Source organism: Hemicordylus capensis, chromosome 17, assembly GCF_027244095.1.
Source record: "Hemicordylus capensis ecotype Gifberg chromosome 17, rHemCap1.1.pri, whole genome shotgun sequence".
NCBI lineage: Eukaryota > Metazoa > Chordata > Lepidosauria > Squamata > Cordylidae > Hemicordylus > Hemicordylus capensis.
In genome coordinates, this window is record NC_069673.1 from 10,419,357 (window position 1) to 10,440,100 (window position 20,744).

The following is a 20,744-nucleotide window of genomic DNA, read 5'->3' on the forward strand; positions in this document are numbered from 1 at the left end:
GAGGGTGCCATCGGCTCCTCTGGTGGCTACTCAAAAAGGTGAGCCTCCTCTGTAGTTGCCCCAGGGCTGTGGAATGCACTTGCTGCTGAGATTAGAGGACGCCCAGCAGCAAGGTGGATGGACCCGATCACGACAGCCATGAATGCACCCCTGGGAGACCTGAAAGGCCAAGTGGAAGACCGATCATCCTGGAGAGAATCTCTCTTCTATGTGGTCGCTAAGAGTCGACACCGACTTGACGGCACTTAATTAATCAACCATCCCTGCTGGCTTTTAGGAAACCAGAGGCCCATCTCTACAGCCAGAGGCGTATCTAGGGAAAATAGCACCTAGGGCAAGCACTGAAATTGCGCCCCTTGTCCAAACATCTGACACCCATCTTTCAGATAACTTTACCATAATATCAGCTCAAAAACACAAGTCAAGCTTGTTAATCTTTTAATCTTTCAAAAACTGTTTAGCAGTGGACGTAGCCAGACCAAAAAATGCTGGGAAACTACAAATTTTAGTCTGCTGGGGCTCATGAAATACCCAATTACTATTTGGAGGTGTACTTGGAAAACTAAACAGAAGTGCTTGTTTAATTCTCTACTATGCATTGTAGCATCACTATTACATAAGTTTTAAAAATAAATGGAGAATTTGACTTTTCCCAGATACTCTGAAAATAATTAAAAGATATGCAGAGTAAACTGTGTCACTGCTTGGAATATATTCTAGTATTTCAGAAAGACAGTTAAAATGAGAAAAAGAGAGCAAGAAACTCCCAGTGGGCCTTATTACTAAGGATTTCACACTGATTCTAAGACAAACTTACCATTAATAGCCATATTATTAAGACATCACGTTTAACTCACTTATCACAAGAAGCAAAGTAAGAGCAAATGAATACAATCCTAGCTCATAAGCTTCAGCTCAGTATTCACAAGCCCTGATTCTCTGTACATAGTGCCAAACTGAATATGTGTACAGTGACTTATATTAAATTAAAAAAATTACCTCTAGCCCCTTTGGGGGGCTTCCTAAAGGCTGGGGGGGGGGTCTGCAAAGGTTCCCCCTCCCCCCACTGGCCTCTAGGGCCTTGCAGGGACCATTTGAGCATGTGCAGTGGCCATTTTTAAAAATAAATTTTGTATTTAAAAAATGGCTACTGAAAACAAAATGGCCCCTGCCATGCTCAAATGGTCTCTGTGAGGCCTAGCATTGCCTAGGCCTTCACAGAGGCCATTTGAGCATGCACGGTGGCCATTTTGTTTTTGGTGGCCATTTTTTTTTAAAAAAAAATAATTTTAAAAAATGGCGTCCCCCTTCAAGTAGCGCCCGGGGCACGTGCCCTGCCTGCCCTACACTAGATACACCCCTGTCTACAGCCAAGCTTTTTAGCTGTTTGGTTGTTTTGATGGGCATTGTAATTTGATTTTTAAAAATGTTTTAATTGTTAACATGTCTTGGTTTTATTGCTGCAAACTGCCTAGAGACTTCAGTAGTGGGTGGCATACAGATAGGTTAAGTGAATAAAGAGCGCTTCCACAGGGTCGCAGGACTGGGCCAGACGGCTCCAACGCGGCCTGGAAAACCGTAAAGATGGGCTTGGGGCGCCCTTTCCAGGGCGTAAGCAGTCTTGGATGCTGCCCATCTTACTGGCAAGCAGCCGCCAGGCAGGATTGGGGCCTCCACACCTTGTCTATGCCCAGCTCTGCAAGGAAGGTGGGAAGGTCTCTCTCCCCGCCCCCCACCCCAAACACCTCCACATGTTCGCCAAGCACATTTCGAGCCAAGGACTCAGAGCGCCCGGACGCTGGGGGTACTTACTTTTTCCACCTCGTCACTCCAGAGCTGGAGGGGGGGCCACAGATCAAACGGGAAAAGAAGGAAGTCAGCACCGGAAGACATCCACGAGCAGCATTCCACAAGGAAACAGCCATCGGTGGAGGCAAGGGGGGGGGGACACATCACAGAAGACAGCCGGGCCTGCTCCAGGAACCAGGACGACTGCAGCAGACAGCCCTGCAGCCCCCACCCCACCCCCAGACTTACGGCCCAACTGGAAAAGCCCGCTGGTTTCCTCCCCAAACCACTAGCTCAATCTAAGGAGTTGGCCAATCAACATGTGGGAGTGGTGACCCCACTGTGGGGCCCCCATGATTGGAGCAGTAGACAAGGAGAGGGGAGCCCCAGGTTCAAATCCCCCCCCACAGCCTTGAAGCTCAATAGAGGACCCCAGGCCAGTCGTGCTCTCTCAGCCTAGAACAACAGAATGTGAGGACGTTGGCAGGTACCTCAGAGATAATCTAGCCCAGCCCCAGCTCAGTGCAGGAAACTGCTACGGCATCACCAAGAGATGGCCATCCAGCTCCTGCCTGGAAACCGCCAAGGAAAGCCCAGCGCTGCATGAGGCAGAGTGTTCCACTGGCAAACAGCTCTTAGGAAAGTCCTAATGTTTACCGGGATCGACTTCCTGGCCATTCCCCCTGCTAATGAAGCAGAGAGGCATCTTTTAGAGGGGCAATTATCTTGTGTTTAACAGGGGGGAGAGCCCCACTAACAAAGCATCCCTCCAGCGGCCCTTGCTGGCATTTGCCCTATATTTCTTTTTTGATTGCGAGCACTTCCAGCGGCTTTCCCTTTCCCCTATATAAACTGCTTTGAGCACTTGGTTGAAAAGTGGAATATAAATTCCCCCAGTAATCTCCATTTCAACCCACGTGTTCTAGTTCTCCCCTCATCAGGAGTAAGCCCACCCCTTCTCCGAGAGAAAGCCCTTCAGATATCTGAAGAGGGCTCTCATCTCTCGGCCGAGGCTTCTCCAGGCTAAACACATCTTCACCCCCTCGGTGGTCCTCCTCTGAATCTGTGCCAGTTTCTCAATATCCGCCGTAAAGGCTGGGTTCTGTGGACACAACTCAAGATCGCATTCGCCTTTTTAGCCGCTGCATCACACTGCTGGCTCATATCAAACTTCTTGTCCACTGGGACTCCCTCTGGCCCTTTCACATGTACTGCTGCCAAGGCAGGTTGGGAACCCTGATCTAGGACGAGAGTTTCCTCATGGAGGGACATCTGGATAACCTTCTCAGACCTCCTTTGGCTGCCCTGCCTGAGCCTGACGGCAACGGGGGAAAGGGACTTTTCAGCTGTGGCACCCCCTTGGGGGGGGCGCTCCCACAGTGCCAAGATGACACTTAAAAAATTTTCCTAGCCATTCTGAACTGCTAGATTGAGGTAAAGTGTACTATCAAGTCGATTTCAACTCCTGGCGCCCACAGAGCCCTGTGGTTGTCTTTGGTAGAATACAGGAGGGTTGACCATTGCCTCCTCCCGCACAGTATGAGCCGATGCCTTTCAGCATCTTCCTAGATCGCCGCTGCCCGATAGAGGACCAGCGGGGGCATTCGAACCGGCAACCTTCTGCTTGTTACTCAAGCATTTCCCCGCGGCGCCACTTAAGGTGACTAGACGGAGGTACCCTCTCCATTGACTGCATTTCAAAATACTGGCGTAAGCGATCCTGGAAGTTCCGATTAAGCAGCAGCATTTTAGGATGTGGTGAACAAGCTGTCCATGACATCTGGGGCTGAGTTGGGAGCGGAGCCAGGGACTGAGCTGGGCCTGAGGTTCAGCCTGGATGAGTGCATTCCTCCGGGCCGGCTCTGTGTGGTTTTACCGCCCGCCATCTCATCCCATCTCCCTCCCTCCGAGCTCCCTCTACGGGGCCCGTCGGCTGCACAGAGGGCGCTTCCCCACCCTGGATGCAACCACGCCCCGGAATATCTCCTCTTCCCCCTCTCCTTCCTAACCCAGCTCAGTCTGGGGGGGTCCACAGCAAGGCTGTCTGCTGGTCTCTCCTGGGATCTGGCCAACAGGGAAGGCCAACAATGCAAAACACACAAGACACAAATGCAAGAACAGGCAGGAAAACAAAACAAAAACACCTCTAATCGAAACTTCCCGGCGGGGTGGGGGGGCGGGGCGGGCTCGGCATTTCTTTCCCACAGCAGACACTTCTCCTGGCCTTCAACAAAAGTCAAGTGTTCGATAATTGCTATTGATCTTGCGTGTCTGTGTGTGTGTGTGTGGACCATACGCCCGAGCTGCCAGTAAAACTCGCAATGCAAGAGGATTCCCATTCACAAGGACATCTGAACAGCAGCAGTTTTATACAAGCAAGGAGTCTCACACGTGGGTGCCCAGCTGTTGGACTACAATGCCCATCATCATCCCCAGCCACAACGGGGCTGAGAACAATGGGAGTTGTAGCCCAACCTCATCTAAGGACCCAAGTGCGAGAAGCCCCAACTTTGCAAGCATCGACCAGCCCTGAGCCTCCTGGAAATTTAAACTCTCCACAGATGCCGCTTTGCTTGGAAGGGATCTGGCGAGAATTCCTTTGCTCCCCTCTCTAGCAGGGCGGGAGAGACACAGTTTCCAGGGACTGGGAGTTTGCTCCCCCCTGCACGGGGCTGCGTTAAGACGGGAGGAAGTTGACATCTACTCCCACTCTCTACCCAGCGGTCACACAAGCGGTCCTCAGAAGTTGGACTACAACCCCCATCACCCCCTGCCCTTGGCCACGGTGGCGGGGAATGATGGGCACTGTCAAAGATGGGCACGCCACCATCATCTGGAGACCCAAAGACCAGGAAGCGGTGCTCTAGAGGTCCCAGGCACCTGATCCCGGACCCCTACTCTTGGGCAGGGCTCAGCACGAGGGTGACTCATGGGTCACAGGAGGAATCCTGCAGATCCACCAGCAGTTCCTCCTACAAATGGGAGGAGTGGGGTGGGAGGGGAGCTAGGCTGCAGAGTCTGCATGGATCCTGTGCCCAGAAAGGGGATGGTGGTGAGACAGACGGCAGAACCCAAGTGGTGATGAAGACGAGGACAACGAGATCTTGACTACTCCGGTGGGAAAAGGGATGACTGCCGAGTTCAGGTCCTGGGGACGACGTGCAAGCCAGGATTCCACGCAGCTGCCAGCAGGGCCGAGAAAGAGAGGCCAAGATCCGTGCCGGCCAAGCCTGCTCAGACAGCTCCTAGCAAGGGCAGAGAAGGGCTGGTGGGCGCCCAACCAGCCCTCGAAGAGCCCACGTTGCATCCCTTGAAGAGACTCCTACAGGGCCAGGCAGGGACACGTTCCAGCCAGACAAGGGCCCCCCTTTTTTGCACTGGGGGAGGCTCTGCAGAAATGGCTGCTATCAATGGAGGAGCGTCCGGCAAGGACCAGGGGCTGCCTGGATCCAATGCACGCCGGACCTGTGGCACTGCTGCCTTCCCTGGGGACGCAAAACGCATCCCACGGGGGACGCGTTTGCTGCCAACTGCCCCGCCTCAGCCTAGATCTGGAAGATGCTGGTGGCATCACACCCCGGAGCAGCTTGGGCTCGGCCTCACAGCCTAGCTGGGCAAGCCCCACCACCCCCTGGGGAAGACTCCGTCTGAGGGGTGCTGCCTGCTATTTCCTAGCCAGCCCCTAAGTGTCCAGCTTCTCCCCCCTGAGAAGAAGGGGGTGAGAGATGTGACCCAGGACCCTCTGCATAGGAAGTGGTCTTATACCGAGTCCGGCCACCGGTCCGTCTCACTCAGGACGGTCTACTCTGACTGGCAGCGGCTCTCCAGGGTTTCAGGCGGGAGTTGCTCCCAGCCCTGCCTGGAGACGCTGCCAGGGACGGAACCGGGGACCTTCTGCGTGCCGAGCAGATGCTCTGCCACTGAGCTACGGCCCCATCCCCAAGGGGAGTGCCTTACAGCGCTCACACGGAGTCTCCCATCCAAATGCAGACCAAGGCAGGCCCTGCTTAGCAGAGGGGACCATCCATGCTTGCTGCCCCAAGACCAGCTCTCCTCCCTCTCTGCACCCTCCCAGGAGGTTCTGCTCTAATCAGACAAGTAATCAACCCCCCAACCACACACACACACACACACCCCTTAAGACCGCAAAGAGAGCATCAAGCTAAGCCTGGGGCTTCTACAGTCCCGGGGCTTCCTGCCTCACCGCTCCATGGGTGCCCAGAGGAGCCCCAGATGTACAGCTTGTCTCCAATGGAAGGCTGTACCCACAAACCAGGCTGTGCCCCCTAGAGGCAGGATAACGACCCGTCCATGTCCCGACCCCCTCCCAACCTTGGAGGGAGAACAGGATAGAAATGCGAAAGTTAAACCAACCAACCAACACACACACACCCCACAGCTTTCAAAGGGGAACATGATGGGAGGGGGTCCTGCATGCCACTCATGTGCTAGTGAGTGTCCAACTGTGAGCGGGGAGAGCTGGGTTCAAATCCACCTCCAGCCCTCACTTTGGGGGGTGGGGGAGGGAGAGAGGTTGGACCTTTGGGCCATGAATTTTCAGCCTGGCCTAGCCTACCTCTCCAGGTTCACTGGGAAGATAAAACCAAGAACCCCCTAAGTACCTGAAAGGGACATCTCTCCCCATAGGAGCCTGCCTGCCTGGACCCATTTGAGGAGTCCCTCCTGCATATCCGCAACCACTGTCCTATTCCACCTTTGCTGGAGGAACGTTTGGTGGGCACACAGGAGTGGGTCTGCTCCTTAGTTGCACCATGCTAGGGAACTCCCTGCCTCACGAGGCTCACCTTGAACCTCCTGTCCTGTTCGATGCTAACAGCTAGACCTTTAAAAAAAAAAATTTACACCCCCATATTTTTAAGGTGACCATTTACATTCCTTTCTGTGCCACTGACATGGATGCCATCTTCCATCTCCAATTGTCCCCAATCTAGATTTTTAACCAATTTTTTATCAGTTTCATTTTATGTTGTTGGAGGCAGCCTTGGGAGTTTCCAAAAAGGCAAGATATAATTTCGACAAATAAGCCACCCTAAGCACCTTAGAGATTACGTTAGCAGTGAATGCACCACTGATAGACCTTCAAGGCCAAGTTGAAGAAGACCGATCACCCTGGAGAGAATCTCTCTATGTGGTCACTAAGAGTCCACACCAGCTTGACGGCACTGAATCAAAAAAGCACCTTAGAACAAGCATTTCCAACCCGTGTGGTCCTACAGATGCTGCTCAACTACAACTCCCATCCTCCCCAGCCAAACTGTAGCTGGGGAGGATGGGAGTTGTAGTCCAGCAAGATCGGCAGGACCACACAGGTTGGAAACCCCCGCTTTAGAGAAGAAAAAACTTTGGCGTGGAGGTTGCAAGGAGGGGAAGTGAGTCAACCATGTGGTGCCTTCTCCTTTGGAGACTTCACGGGCTGCCCTCCGGTTCCCCCGGGGCTTCTGCCAGTCTCTCCCCCCTACCCCGCAATTGTGGAGAAGATCAGCTCGCCCTAACCCACCACCACAAGGAAAAGGGGGCAGGCTTGGCTTGCCAACTGCGCTCTGGGAAAGAAATGCCGCGCCAGAAGGGCTTGCTCCACCCTCAGGGGATCAGGGCGTCTGCCGCCCGCACTGCCACCCAAAGGGGCCCGGCGGGGACCCCCACAGGGAGTTGGCACCGACATCACCTCCCGCCTGCCCACGCGGGGGTCAGCAGCCATGCCCAGCGTCCAGAACCACCCTCCCCTTGGTGAGGGCAGCTGCCAATGGAGACGCCTCCTTGCCCTCCCCCAGCAGCCCAGGAAGCGAGGCACACCCAGTTTTCAACATTTTAAGGAGAGATGAGACGCGCCGCGGTGCAAGTCGGGCCGATACGACGCGATACGACACGGGGGAGATGCAGGAGAACGGCCCCGTGTCTTCTCTCTTCCACCCAAATAATAATAATAATAACAACAACAGCCAGTGGGGGGGGATGGAAGAGGGGTTTAACCCCCTGGACCCTATCCTGACACACACATATACCCCCTGCCCCAATCCCCTACTATTTAGGAAATGAGACACATAGGGCTGAAGTATGCATGAAAGAGTAAGCTTTGACCCTAGGAAGCTAGTCAACCTGGGCAGATCGGCAACACGGGAAGCTGCCTCCTACAGAGTCAGACCTTTGTTCAGCGTGGTCTGCACCGACCGGCAGCAGCTCTACCGCGTTTCAGGCAGGAGTCTTTCCCAGCCCTATCTGGCAGTTGAGCCTAGGACCTTCTGCATGCAAGCAGATGCTCTACCACCGAGGTACAGCCCCATCCCCTAAGGGGAAGATCTTACCGCACTCACATGTAGTCTCCCCTCCAAAGGCAAACCAAGGCAGACCCTTCTTAGCAAAGGGGGCAATTCAGACTCGCTGCCCCCCGAGTCCAACGCTCACGCGATAAGCGCTCACGAGACCCCAGGCATGCCTATGGCCATTTGAAACTCTCTTTGTATGCCATTTGTTTTTAAGGTCTTCACCCCAGAATCCTTGCCCGGAATACTCTCCCCGCAGTGCGTCCATTCCGATCAGCTACCTTCCCGTTAAAATGTTGAAAACAGCATGAATGCTTGGTCCAGGTTGATTAGAAAGACAGAGAGTGAGGGAGAGAGAGTTTAAAAGCATCAGTGTCTAAGAGATGGAGGGGGGGGCGGAGGGGAAGGGAGAGAGCGAGAGAGAGAGTTTTGATCTTACCGCTGATGCGCTGGCGGAGAGAATGTAATTACGCGGTCTAGTCTCGTTAAAGTCAGGCACAGCCTATGGAGGGGGAATAGAGTTTCATGTACAGGTCATGCAGACGGGGCGGTGGTGGGCGCTGGGGGCTAGAAGGGGTTCGGGAGGGGAGAAGCGGGCACTTCCTGGAAGGAGCGTGGCAATTTGTTTCGGGAGGTATTGAAAGAATTAAAAAGGCCAGACATCTACAGAGCTATTTGCCAGCGGCAAGGACCCCTCAAGCGAGCAGGACGCCCAGCCCCACACCGATCTCCTCTCCACTGCCATTTTTGAGAGGGTAAGAATCCCTTGCAAGAGAGGGGGTTGGGGGCGAACACAAGTAATGGCTGGCTGGTGAGCCGAGCCTAAATTTGTGGAGCCCTAAAACTGTCGAGAAGCCTTAGAGTCAAACCAACGGGCCATCTAGTGCAGAGCAGCCGACTTGAGCGGTTCTCAAATCCGGGTCCACAAACGTTGGACTACGACCCCCATCAGCCTTTGGCCACTGTGCCCGGGGATGATGGGAGTTGTGATCCCACATCTAGGGACCAGTGTTCCCTCTAAGGCATGCCCGTGTGTGCGCGCTCACAAGTTTTCGGATGTCCGCTCCGGAAACTTTAGATCCCGCTCAGGTTGACTCAGGAAGGCCCCACTCTGAACGCAGGTGTGAACACACTGCCTTGATCCTGCCGCCCAGAACAAAACTCATTCTGCACACAGATGAGAAAAATGAGAGAGGACACTGCTAGGGACCCATGTTTGGGAGCTTGGATTGGCAGAGGAGATGCCTGAAAAGGTGTTTTTTTTTTTTGCCATCAAAGCTGGCAAACTGCAGACATTTAAGAATTATGCCTAGGGTGACTGGCCTTTCCATTCTCAGGGGCAGGGCTGTGTGTTGTTCTGTGCGGAAGTTTCCATCAAAACCAACTGTGCAAATGTAGACATGATGCCTAGTGTGGTTTTCTTCTGCATCCAAAAGCAAAGTCTGGCAATTGGCAAGGGATGGAAATGACCGTGTGCCCTAGTGACTGCGATCCTGGATATGGGAGCCTGGTTTTTAAAAAAATCGCTAGTCAGCTACAGAGCTGACCAGGTGACTTTCATCAGCCTAGTCTACCTACCTTGCAGGGTCGTTGTGAAGACTAAAGGGGGCGAGGCGGCAGGAGTGTGTTGGCAACCCAGAGCTCCTTGGAGGAAGGGCAGGAAATGAATGAAGTGATACAGAGGGAGAAAGGGAAGGACCTGGAGGTGGAAGTTAAATGACTAGGGATGCAGACGGGCAGTTCGACCATGAGGAAGCTTAAAACCCACACCCTGATCAATGCAACACATTTATACTTTCCATGTCTGAAAGCAGCCTCACACACACCCACTCACTCCGCAACCCCAGAAGTAGAAAGCTTGAAAGATTAAAAGAGAGGGTCAAATACGGCATCAGCGATGCCATGGCAAGCCTCCAGAACACACACAACCCAGTCTACGAACAATGTACCGGTGCTAATTTGGTTGTGCGACAGCAATCGAGAAGAGCTGCATATGAACTAATCCCTACACACACACACACACACACACACACACACACACACACACACACTGCAATCAGAATTGTAGCAGCCTGTGATGATTTTTACAGAGTTGGCCTCAGTCAAACAGGCCTGCTCAATTTTGCCCCCCCCAGCTGTTTTTGGACTACAACTCCCATAATCCCCAGCCTCAGTGGCCAATAGCCAGGGATTATGGGAGTTCTAGGCCCACATCTGCAGGAGGACTGAAGTTGAGCAGGCCTGCCTTGGAGGCATCAAAGGAGGTGGCAGGCAGCACCTTGAGATAATTGGAAAGGTTTTTGGCGGCAATGGCATGAAGGCAGAGTTTCCAAGCTTTGGTCCCTAGATGATTCTGGGCTCATATCTGGAGACCCAGGTTTGAAAACCTTGCCTTGGGGAGATTAGACAACTTCTTGAATTTGGATTGTCAAGGGTTGTTAGCCATGGTAGCCAATAGGACATCCATGTCTAGGAGGTAGACCAGGGATTCTCAACGTTGGGTCCCCAGATGTTATTGGTCTTCAACTCCCATCATCCCCAACCAAAGACCACTGGGGCTGGGGATTATGGGAGCTGGAGCCCACTAACATCTTTGAGAATCCCTGAGGTAGATGACCTCCAGATATTGGAGCAAAAGCAGAGCTGGGAAATCCGATCAAACCTGAACCTCAAACCAGAACCTGGCCTAAAACTAAAGTCTCCCAGATGCCTGGAGATCAGGATCCAATCCTTAAAGACACAAGATGCAGCCATGGGTAACTCTTCAGATACTCAGCTTCTGGTTTATGAGTCATGCTTTATTTTCCTGTGAGGTTTTTTGTTTTTGTTTTTTGGTGTGTTTTTTTAAAAAGGAAATCCTGGATTGTTGGTAAAATTTAGCCTCCTCCATTGCCTCCCTGAGGCTTTGGAACGTGCTCCCTGCTGAGATAAGAGCCTCCCCATCTCTTACAGCTTTTAAAAAGGCAGTCAGGACACATTTCTTCACCCAGGCTTATAAATTAGATACTATTTTAATAGTTTGAACCTTTTAAATTTTAAATTGTAATGTTTTAACCTTTCTATTTATTGTTTTGTTGTAAATGGCCCAGAGACTTGTGGTTTGGGTGGTATACAAATACGTTAAACAAAACAAACAGGTGTTGTTTTAAAAAGGAGTTTAAAAAGAAAGAATGCAAAACAAAGTCTGCTACTATTCTGTATGAAGTGTATAAAAATCAATTCCCAGACTGCTTTCAAAGTTAGTGGGGGTTTCCAAGTGGTGCATTCGTTCAGTTTTAAAACCGATTTTTAAAAAAAGTTTCTAGATTGTTTTGAATTGTGTATTTGGGGGCGGGGTGGTGGTGGCAGTGTTGTGCGTTTTTACTTGCTGTTTTGGTGCTGTGTTGTGAGCCACCCAGAGAACGGTTTGTTATGGGGAGGCTAACAAATCAAATTATTGTTGTTGTTGTTTAGGTGTGCAGACCGGGCCACTTGGGCCCCTTAACTGGAATACAGGCAATTTGACAGCACAAGAATCTGACCAGCCCCTTCCTTCTCATCTTCCAGCCCAAATATTCCCACATCCATTCAATCTGTACTGCATCTATTACTCTATCAAGCACACAAGACATTGGCCAAGGCTCTATGTCATCTATATCATTTTTAAGTTCTAAATAAGTTAACCCAGAGTTCTATATCAAGCAGACCCAGATCTCACACCCTGCACGTAAGTATGCTTGTTGCCTTAATGTATTCCACTTTCAAGACTGGCAAGAGGTCCCACGATCCCCACCCCGATAGCCCTGCTCTAATGCCCTCACGTGGATTATACAAACTCATGCACACTAGTTTTGCATAATTTAAGCCGCTTCTGTTGGTTACTGGTGGTGATGTGGTGATGTGGACAGACGTATATACACAGGAGACCAAAATCCCACTCCTGGAAGTTTGGCAGTTCCAAGGTTTCACTCACACATTTTCAAGCTCCTCATAAGGACTAGAAACTTTAAAAGAAAAAAGAAAGAAACTGAATTCTGCAGCCACACACACACTCCCGCTTGCCACACTCGCCCCCAGGCTCCAAAAACATTGCCTCTTGAGCATGGCTTCCAAGAAGCTTCAGAAATGGAAATGCCTGTGCACTCAGAGGGTGCGCGGCAGCCGGCCAGCCATTTCCATTGTGGATTTAGACAGCCCAAGCCATTCCCCCACCTATACCCCTTGGCATTCAAAAGTGCACACTTCTGGAACCCAAATGGGATTAAAAAAAAGAAATCAAAAAGAAATCAGTCTCTGAATGGGAAAGGGAGAACGAAAAGCATTTCAGGTCAACCGTCACAGCACTATGAACACAGGTTAATACTCACATCTCCCTCACACTGAGCAAAAAACGGTTACCAAAACAAAAAAAAACACACACAAGACAGAACAAAAACAAAGAGATTAGTGGACAAAACAGCAGCAATGTGAAGGATCAAAAGAGAATAAAGGAGTTAAGAGGGGGAACTGGACGAGGCAGGAGCGAACCCCTAGGTGGGACAACACTCGGAGTGGCAGTCAGCACCTGCGCGACGGAGGACGGAGACAAAGCCGCCATGGGGCAGGAAGGCGGGTTGCGAATGAGGGGCAGGAAGGGGGACATTTGCTTCAGCCCCATTGGTGGGAGGTGGGACACCGAGAGGCAGCGAAAGGGCGACAGGCAGGCACACGAGGACCGGAGGAGGAAAGTTATGGACAGGTCATCTCGGTCCTGGGAAGCTGCCTTCTGCGGAGTCAGACCCTCGACCCATCAAGCTGCCTCTTGCCAACACTGACCGGCAGCAGCCCTTCAGGATATCAGACGAGGGTCCTCCCCTCCCTGCCAGGGACTGATCATCTGCATGCAATGCATATGCTCCCTTACCAAGCCACACCCCTTCCCCCCCCCATGATCATTTCCCACCCTAGCATAAGAGAGGCATTAAGTCCCTCCTCTCAAGAGGATAGCAGTCACCTCTTAGGGCAGAGGCTCACCGATTTTGGTGCCTAGATGTTGCTGGACTACAATGCCCATCACCCCCCGCCATGGACTACAACGCCCATCATCCCCACAATAAAAGACATGGTGGGGATGATGGGCACTGTAGTCCAGCAACATCTGGGCACCCAATTATGGTGGGGATGATGGGCATTGTAGTCCAGCAACATCTAGGCACCCAATTATGGTGGGGATGATGGGCAGTGTAGTCCAGCAACATCTAGGCACCCAATTATGGTGGGGGAAGATGATGGGCATTGTAGTCCAGCAACATCTAGGCACCCAATTATGCAAACTCCCGACTTGGGGCCTTTGCACAGTGCTGTGGTTTCAGGAGCTGAGCCCAAAAATCACATGTACGCCCGAGTGTGGATGAGACAAACACAGCCATCATGTAGGGCAGACACGGATTTGCCACCAAGTGGGCACTGAACAGGGAGTCCCATCCAATCCTGTCTCCTCGGAGTGCAGGCAGGCAAGTACCCTCTTCAGAGCCGGGACTGTGTGTTGTGGGAAAGAGCTCCCCAAGAAGAGGAGATCCCGACGTGCAGCCAGGGTTCTCCAGCTCAAGTCCCCAGATGTTGCTGGCCTACAACCCCCATCATCTGCCATCACCACGATCTAGGCCAGGCACCCCCAAACTGCGGCCCTCCAGATGTCGCTGAACGACAACTTCCAGCATACCCAGCCACAAAAAATTGTGTCTAGGGATGCTGGGAGTTGTTGTGCAGCCACATCTGGAGGGCCGCAGTTTGGGGATGCCCGATCTAGGCAATAGGAGTTCTAGGCCAGCCACATCCAGGGACTCGAGTTGGAGGAAAACGCCACCCCACCCACCAGCTAAACCACTGACTGCTTATTGTCCTTTCAAATGATACACCCAGGATCTGGCACCCAAGCTGGGCTGTCTCACTCCGTTGAACCCTGGCCCTAGAAGCCATCGGGACGCTCGTCTCCACGGGGCTCTTGCGCAGCGGCTGTGCCAGAGTTCAACGGGGCACGGACAGAGTGCACGGCGCCCCCATATCCGTGGCAGGGAAGGCGACGTGCCCTCTAAGTCCCCCACCTCAAGCGCAGACATCCTGGTCAGCCCTTCTTCTCAAGCGGTTCCCAGGGCCGCCTCTGCTCAGCCAAGTCCAAAGGTGTCGTACTAGATCCCATCCCCGAGGAGACCTCCCGGCTCCAACACTCCAGAGCAGCTGCGATGGAACGGGTGCCGGTCCTTCGTGCTCGCCCAGGGGAATCCCTGCCCGGCCTCGTGGGGAGAAGCGGACACAGGAGTCCTTCCCACACCCAGATGCATTGCATGCAGGACAGGACGGACTTCAGGCTCACAAGAAGGTGGGCGGGGTGGCGGGGGACAGAACACACGTGAGACGGGACTTGTCACATGCACAAGGCGGGCGGGGCGGGGCGGCAGGAACCAAGGGGGTCACGGGAGACAGTTACCGCGGCTTTGGCTTCGGCCGCCTTGGCTTTCTTCAACCGGGCTTTGCAGGCGTCCAGGTCCAGGCGGCGGTTCTGCAGGATCCGTCTCTCTTTCTGGAGGAAACAGACGGAGGGGAGGGGTCAGCTGCCTGAGCACACGGGAAAGCCGTGGAGGCCAACGATGGGCCAGCAGAAGCCTGTGGGGCCGCCGGTTCCGTCGGCTCTTAGGGATCAGGCACAGCCCCCCACCTCTGGGTGTCTGCCCCTGACAAGGCACCACCCCTGTTCTGATCTGCAGAGAGATGCAGACACCGACAGGCAGCAGCCCCGGCCACATTTCAAACGGGCGTCTTTCCCAACCCTACCGGGAGATGCTGCCAGGAACTGAACCCGGGACCCTCGGCATGCAAAGCAGGGGCTCTGCCACTGAGCCCACCCAACACAGGAAGCTGCCACATAACGAGTCAGTCCATTGGCCCATCTAGCTCAGGACTGCCTACCCAGACTGGCAGCGGCTTCTCCAAGGTTGCAGGCAGGAATCTCAGCCCTATCTTGGAGATGCTGCCAGGGAGGGAACTTGGAACCTTCTCCATCTGCATGCAAGCGGGCAGGTGCTCTTCCCAGAGCAGCCCCATCCCCGAAGGGGAATCTCTCACGGTGCTCACACATGGAGTCTCCCATCCAAATGCAAAACAGGGCAGACACTGCTTAGCCATTCCTGCTTGCTACCCCAAGACCGGGTCTCCTCCATTTTGGGTATAACAAGCCTGTGCTGCAGGCGGCCAAACCTGCCCTCTTGCTCAGCTGGGCCAAGGTCAGTGGCCACCAGCCCAGACTTGCTCACAAGAATCCAGCAACTGACACTCAGTCGCCTCTCAGGAGCTGGCCAATGAACCAACCACCCAGGCTGCCCTTCCTTGGTCCCGCCTACTTACCGAAATGGTCCGCCAATCCCCTTCCAGGAAGTTGCGGAGAGGGCTCAGGAAGTTGATCGAGGCGGAGTGGATGAAGTCGCGCTCTGCTCCCCCCAGGCGCCTCTCGGTCTCCCCGACTTTGATGAGGGTCTTGCCTAGGAGAAGCACACACATGAAGCAAGCTGGAGTTGGGACGCTGCACCAGAGGCGTATCTAGGGAAAATAGCGCCTACGGCAAGCACTGAAATTGCGCCCCCATCCAAACATCTGACACCCATCTTTCAGATAACTTTGCCATAATATCAGCCCCAAAATACTAGTCAAGCTCGTTAATCTTTTAATATTTCCAAAAACTATTTAGCAGTGGATGTAGCCAGACCAAAAAATGCTGGAAAACTACAAATTTCAGTATGCTGGGGCTCATGAAATACCCAAATACTATGTGGAAGTGTACTTGGAAAACTGAACAGAAGGGCCTGTCTAAGTCTCTACTATGCATTGCAGCATCACTATTAGATAAGTTTTTAAAATAAATGGAGAATTTGACTTTCCCCAGATACTCGGGCCCTTCAGAGGCCATTTGAGCATGCGCGGTAGCCATTTTGTTTTTGGTGGCCATTTTGAACTTCTTTTCATTTTAGAAAATGGCGGCCCCCCTTCAAGCGGCACCCGGGGCACGTGCCCTGCCTGCCCTACCCTAGATATGCCCCAGCACTGCACATCTGGAGACGCAAGGAAGGCTGCTAGCTTAGGCCTGGGCAACTGGAGGAGATGTCGACAAAAGCTTGCCCAGAAGCCCAGCTGCTTAACAGGGACTTACCAACACCCTGACTCAGTGGCTCCCAACCTGTGGCCCTCCAGAGGTTAGGGGTGTGCACGGAACTGCACAGCTGCAGTCCGGCACTGTGGGGTGGGTTCCTTTAAGGGCGGGGAGGGTTTACTTACCCCTCCCGCCACTTGTCCCCCTCCAGCGCTCATATTTACTGTAAGAATTGGGGCGGCAGGATACCTCCCTGCTGCCCCTTGCCCCTCTGCAATGCAAAAGGCTCCGGCAAGCCTGTCGCGCGCGAGCTTCACGTCTCCCCGACGCCGGAGGCCCAGTCTACCTGGCCTAGGCCCCTGCCGGTGGGCAGACCGGGCCTCCGGCGTTGGGGAGACGTGAAGCTCGCATGCGACGTGTGCGTGCGCAAAAGGCTTGCCGGAGCCTTTTGGATTGCGGAGGGGCAAGGGGCGGCAGGGAGGTATCCTGCCGCCCCAATTCTTACAGTAAATACGAGCGCTGGAGGGGAACAAGTGGCGGGAGGGATAGTAAACCCTCCCCGCCCTTAAAGGAACCCCCCCCACCCGGACCGAACCGGCCAGGTCCGAACCGGTCCGGACCCATCCCTACCAGAGGTTAGGACGCTGCCACATACTGAGTCAGTCCCTTGGTTCATCTTGCGCAGTATTGTCTGCAGAGATTGGCAGCGGCTTCTCCAAGGCTGCAGGCAGGAGTCTCTCTCTCGGCCCTATCTTGGAGATGCTGCCAGGGAGGGGACTTGGGACCTAGATGCTCTTCCCAGAGCGGCTCCATCCCCTAAGAGAAATATCTTCCATTGCCCTGAAGATGTGATCTGGGGGTCAGTCACTTGGTCTCATGCTAAGCTACTTTACAGGGTTGTTGTGAGGGCTGAAATGGGGCGGGAGTGAGGGCATTTCATAGGAAGCAGCCATAAACTGAGTCAGACCATAGGTTCATCTTGCTCAGTATTGTTTGCACAGAGCGGCTTCTCCAAGGATGCAGGCAGGAGTCTCTCTTGGCCCTATCTTGGAGATGCTGCCAGGGAGGAACTTGGAACCTAGATGCTCTTCTCAGAGAGGCTCCATCCCCTGAAAGGAATATCTTGCTGTGCTCACACATGTAGTCTCCCACTGAAATGCAAACCAGGGCAGTCTCTGCTTAGCAAAGGGGACAAGTCATGCTTGCTACCACCAGACCAGCTCTCCTCCCTGAACATGAACATGTAGTTCATATGTTGCTGAACTACAACTCCCATCATCCCCAGTGACATTTATTGTGCCCGGAGATGATGGGAGTTGTAGTCCAGCCACATCTGGTTGGGAACCACTGCCCTGACTAGCCCCTTGAGCCAGCTGGAGTGGCCAGTGCCATTGTGGTGTGTGTGTGGGGGAAGGTTCATGGTGATTTTTGACAAGGGCTGCACCCCTAGAGGTGGAAGAACATTGTAAGGCTTTCAACGCGTCCTCAGGCTTTTATTGTCCACATGAATGACTATAAGTTTCATCAGTGTTGTCAGAGGAATGAAAAGAAAAATGGGCAGGGATGTCCTCCAAAGGTGACTCCACGAAGAGAGAACACAACTCTTTGCTCATTGTTACCCAACCCTTTGCTCATTGTTACCCAACCCTTTGCTCTGTATTTATTATTTAAAGACTTAATATACCACCCAATCCACAGACTCAGGGCAGTGTACAAAACAAGAACAGCATCTGAGATTTTAAAAAGAAATAAAGAGCAAACGCCTGGCAGAAAAGAAATGTCTCCAATAAAGGTTTAAAAGCTGAAAGGGAGGAGGCAGGACGAATCTGGGCGGGGAAGAGAATTCCAAAGTGAATTCTGAACCGGGCAGCAACAGAGAAAGCCCAGAGTCTATACAACACTGACTGCAATTTCCCCCTAATCATTGGGGGCGAGGGATAAAGAAGAGGCAACACCACACAGCAAGCTGCAAGTGCAACCAGGCGGTTGCCTCTTTTCCGTCTCTAGGGCAGTAGATGTTGCCAAAAGTCGATGGTACCAATGGCCGAAGTTTGTGGGCCTGGTTCGTCGACTAGACGTATGGGAGGAGAGTGGTCTGGTAGGAGCAAGCGTGAATGGTCCCCTTTGCTAAGCAGGGTCCACCCTGGTGTGCTTTTGAAGGGGAGACGCCATGTGTGAGCACTGGAAGACATTCCCCGTAGGGGATAGGGCCGCTCTGGGAAAAGCAGAAGGTTCCATGTTCCCTGCCTGGCATCTCCCAATATTGGGCTGAGAAAGACTCCTGCCTGCAACCTTGGAGAAGCCGCTGCCAGTCTGTGAAGACAATACTGAGCTAAAGGGACCAGTGGTCTGACTCAGTATAAGGTAGTTTGCTATGTAAACCTCTTCCCACCCACTCTCCCTCCCTCATCCTCTTGGCAGCAGCATATAAAGACTGCTTCTCCACCAGCTCTCAGTCATGTCTGCTTCCCTTACCTCACCATTCTCAGAGGAGCCTCCTCTATAGAATGCCAGGGTACCAGTTTTATTCTCATGAAGTTTTCTAGTCCCAGAGTTACCAGCAAGGTGTGCACTGTAGTCGTGCTGTAGCCAGGAGCCTGAGCAACTCTAAAAGACGACTCCTGGCTCCTTGGGATTTGGATTTTATTTTAAGTGCCTAGCCCTCTTGATTACAAACACACAGACATTCGGGCAGCGCTCTACCGTGTCTCTCACGCTTCTGCTCTTCCAGTATTCCTCTTTATTGAGCAGGGGGAGAGCAACTGGCCCTATCCATCCCCAGCACAAATTGGCTGTTGCTGGGGTCTAACTTATGTTGCTTTTTTTTTTTTTAAACGGTGAGTCCTTTATTTATTTCTATGAAAACCGCTTTGGGAACTTTTGGTTGAGAAGCAGTATATAAATTTTTGTCATACTGGTCTCTGCGTTCCACTTTTTAAAAAATGCATTTTTCTTTTGCCTGTTCTGTTTACAGACTGATGTTCCACAGGAGCATGCTCCAGGCCCACACAGCATTCCCGATTATGGGTCTAAGAGGGGAGGCCCCCCTCCCACCCACTGCAGTTGTTTTCATTCAGGGCGCCCAGACAGAAGAGTGCCCGGAGCAGCCCAGCCATGATCACCAAGTGATTACAGGAGAGACAGAGATCATTAACTAAGCTTGGGGCCTGTAACAGATTTGCAAGAACCCAGCGTAATCCAATTGGAAAGCATCAGCGCAGAACGCATCGGGAAATTGGTGTCTGGCTGGCTGTGAGAGCAAATTGGGGTTCTGGTTGTGACAGGCGGCATTATTGACTTTCAGAAGGTGGGCGGGTACATGAGGTGCAGTGGGGGGGGAGTGGATGAATTCTCATTGTGATTTCTGACAAGGTCTACACTAGTGTTACCAGCAGTCCCATATTAGCAGGGACACCCGTTATGTCAGCCCCAAATGCCCTTACGAGATGCCATTTGTCCCTTATTTTCCGCGAATGGGAAGAACCGATGGCCCACATCATCAAACCCGTTATCTTCACGAACAAAAGCATCCATCAGCTCCAACGCCTTTCCCTTCTCCCTCCCCACCCGAGGACTCTGCAGTTCTGCTGGGTTGCAGGCTTAGGGTTGTCAACAGTCCCGCATTGGGGACATTACACAAGAACATCAGCATTAACGGCCCCCAAGGTCTGGCTACCTTAGCCTCATCCAGCAATCGGGATCATGAGAACCAGGCGAGCGATAAGCCCTAGAGAGTGCTCGTGCGTGAAACCTGTTTTTACTGGCGAGCAACGCCTTCGCTTTCCAGAAAGCAAGATGACAGTCACACTTCGTTTGGCTAACCATGGTTCTACCAATCGGCAGAGGAGAAGCCATCTAAGTGGTAACTTATACGGGAGTTTTAAGTGGTGAAAGCACACGCGGCACTCGGGCTGCCAGGGACTCTCGTATCTCCCCCCGCCTCGGGTCCCTTGTTCAGGCAGGTGGATGCTGCCAACCCTGGTCTACACCCTTAGAGATGGAAACGAGGCGACAGCATTGAAAGACTGTGTGTTCTCCGGCTTTCCTTGCCCTGATGATTGGGCCCGACGCGGCCAGAATCTCAAGGCATTTTAAAAGCTTTCTCACTCACACACACGTACTTTTATCAATATTATTTATTTGTTTGTTTGTTTATTTTTACATTGATCTCCTGCTCTTTCTCCCAGGGGCCCAGAGCAGTGTACTACATACTTGAGTTTCTCCTCAATATGTAAGGAATGGGGATGAAGACAGGCAGGAATGTCCTCCAGAGATTACTCCATGGAGAAAGGACAATGGCAGCCCGGGTTCTGCAGCCGCAAGCCCTTAGCCTCTCCCCCTGCATCTGACGCCAGACACATGGAGTGTTTCAACACGCCCCATGTCCAAAGTCGGGCGTGGCTTTGCTCCCAAATGGGGCCGCACAGCCCCATATGGAGCCAAATCGCGAGCTGGGTTCTTTGAATCCGTTTGCTCAATGGTGGCTCTGCCCCACCAAGTACAAAAAGGGTCACCCGAATCCTTTCCTCTGTATAAAACCGACTGCAATTTTATTCTGATTGTTTGAGGATAGGAAG

General features: G+C 52.7%; 1 protein-coding gene across 5 annotated transcripts in view; it reads right to left on the reverse strand.

Annotated features, from left to right (window-relative positions):
* SH3GLB2 (SH3 domain containing GRB2 like, endophilin B2) overlaps nucleotides 1-20,744 on the reverse strand; it is a 60,195-nt gene that overhangs the window by 9,654 nt on the left and 29,797 nt on the right. For 2 of the 5 annotated variants that reach the window (XM_053281638.1, XM_053281637.1), the window contains exons 4-7: nucleotides 15,429-15,562; nucleotides 14,515-14,607; nucleotides 8,509-8,571; nucleotides 1,813-1,836 (exon numbers count right to left, since the gene is read on the reverse strand). In XM_053281638.1, coding sequence (XP_053137613.1) covers nucleotides 1,813-1,836; nucleotides 8,509-8,571; nucleotides 14,515-14,607; nucleotides 15,429-15,562 — 314 coding nt within the window. The remainder of the gene's footprint in view (nucleotides 1-1,812; nucleotides 1,837-8,508; nucleotides 8,572-14,514; nucleotides 14,608-15,428; nucleotides 15,563-20,744) is intronic. The other 3 variants (XM_053281641.1, XM_053281640.1, XM_053281639.1) reach the window with 2 other exon arrangements.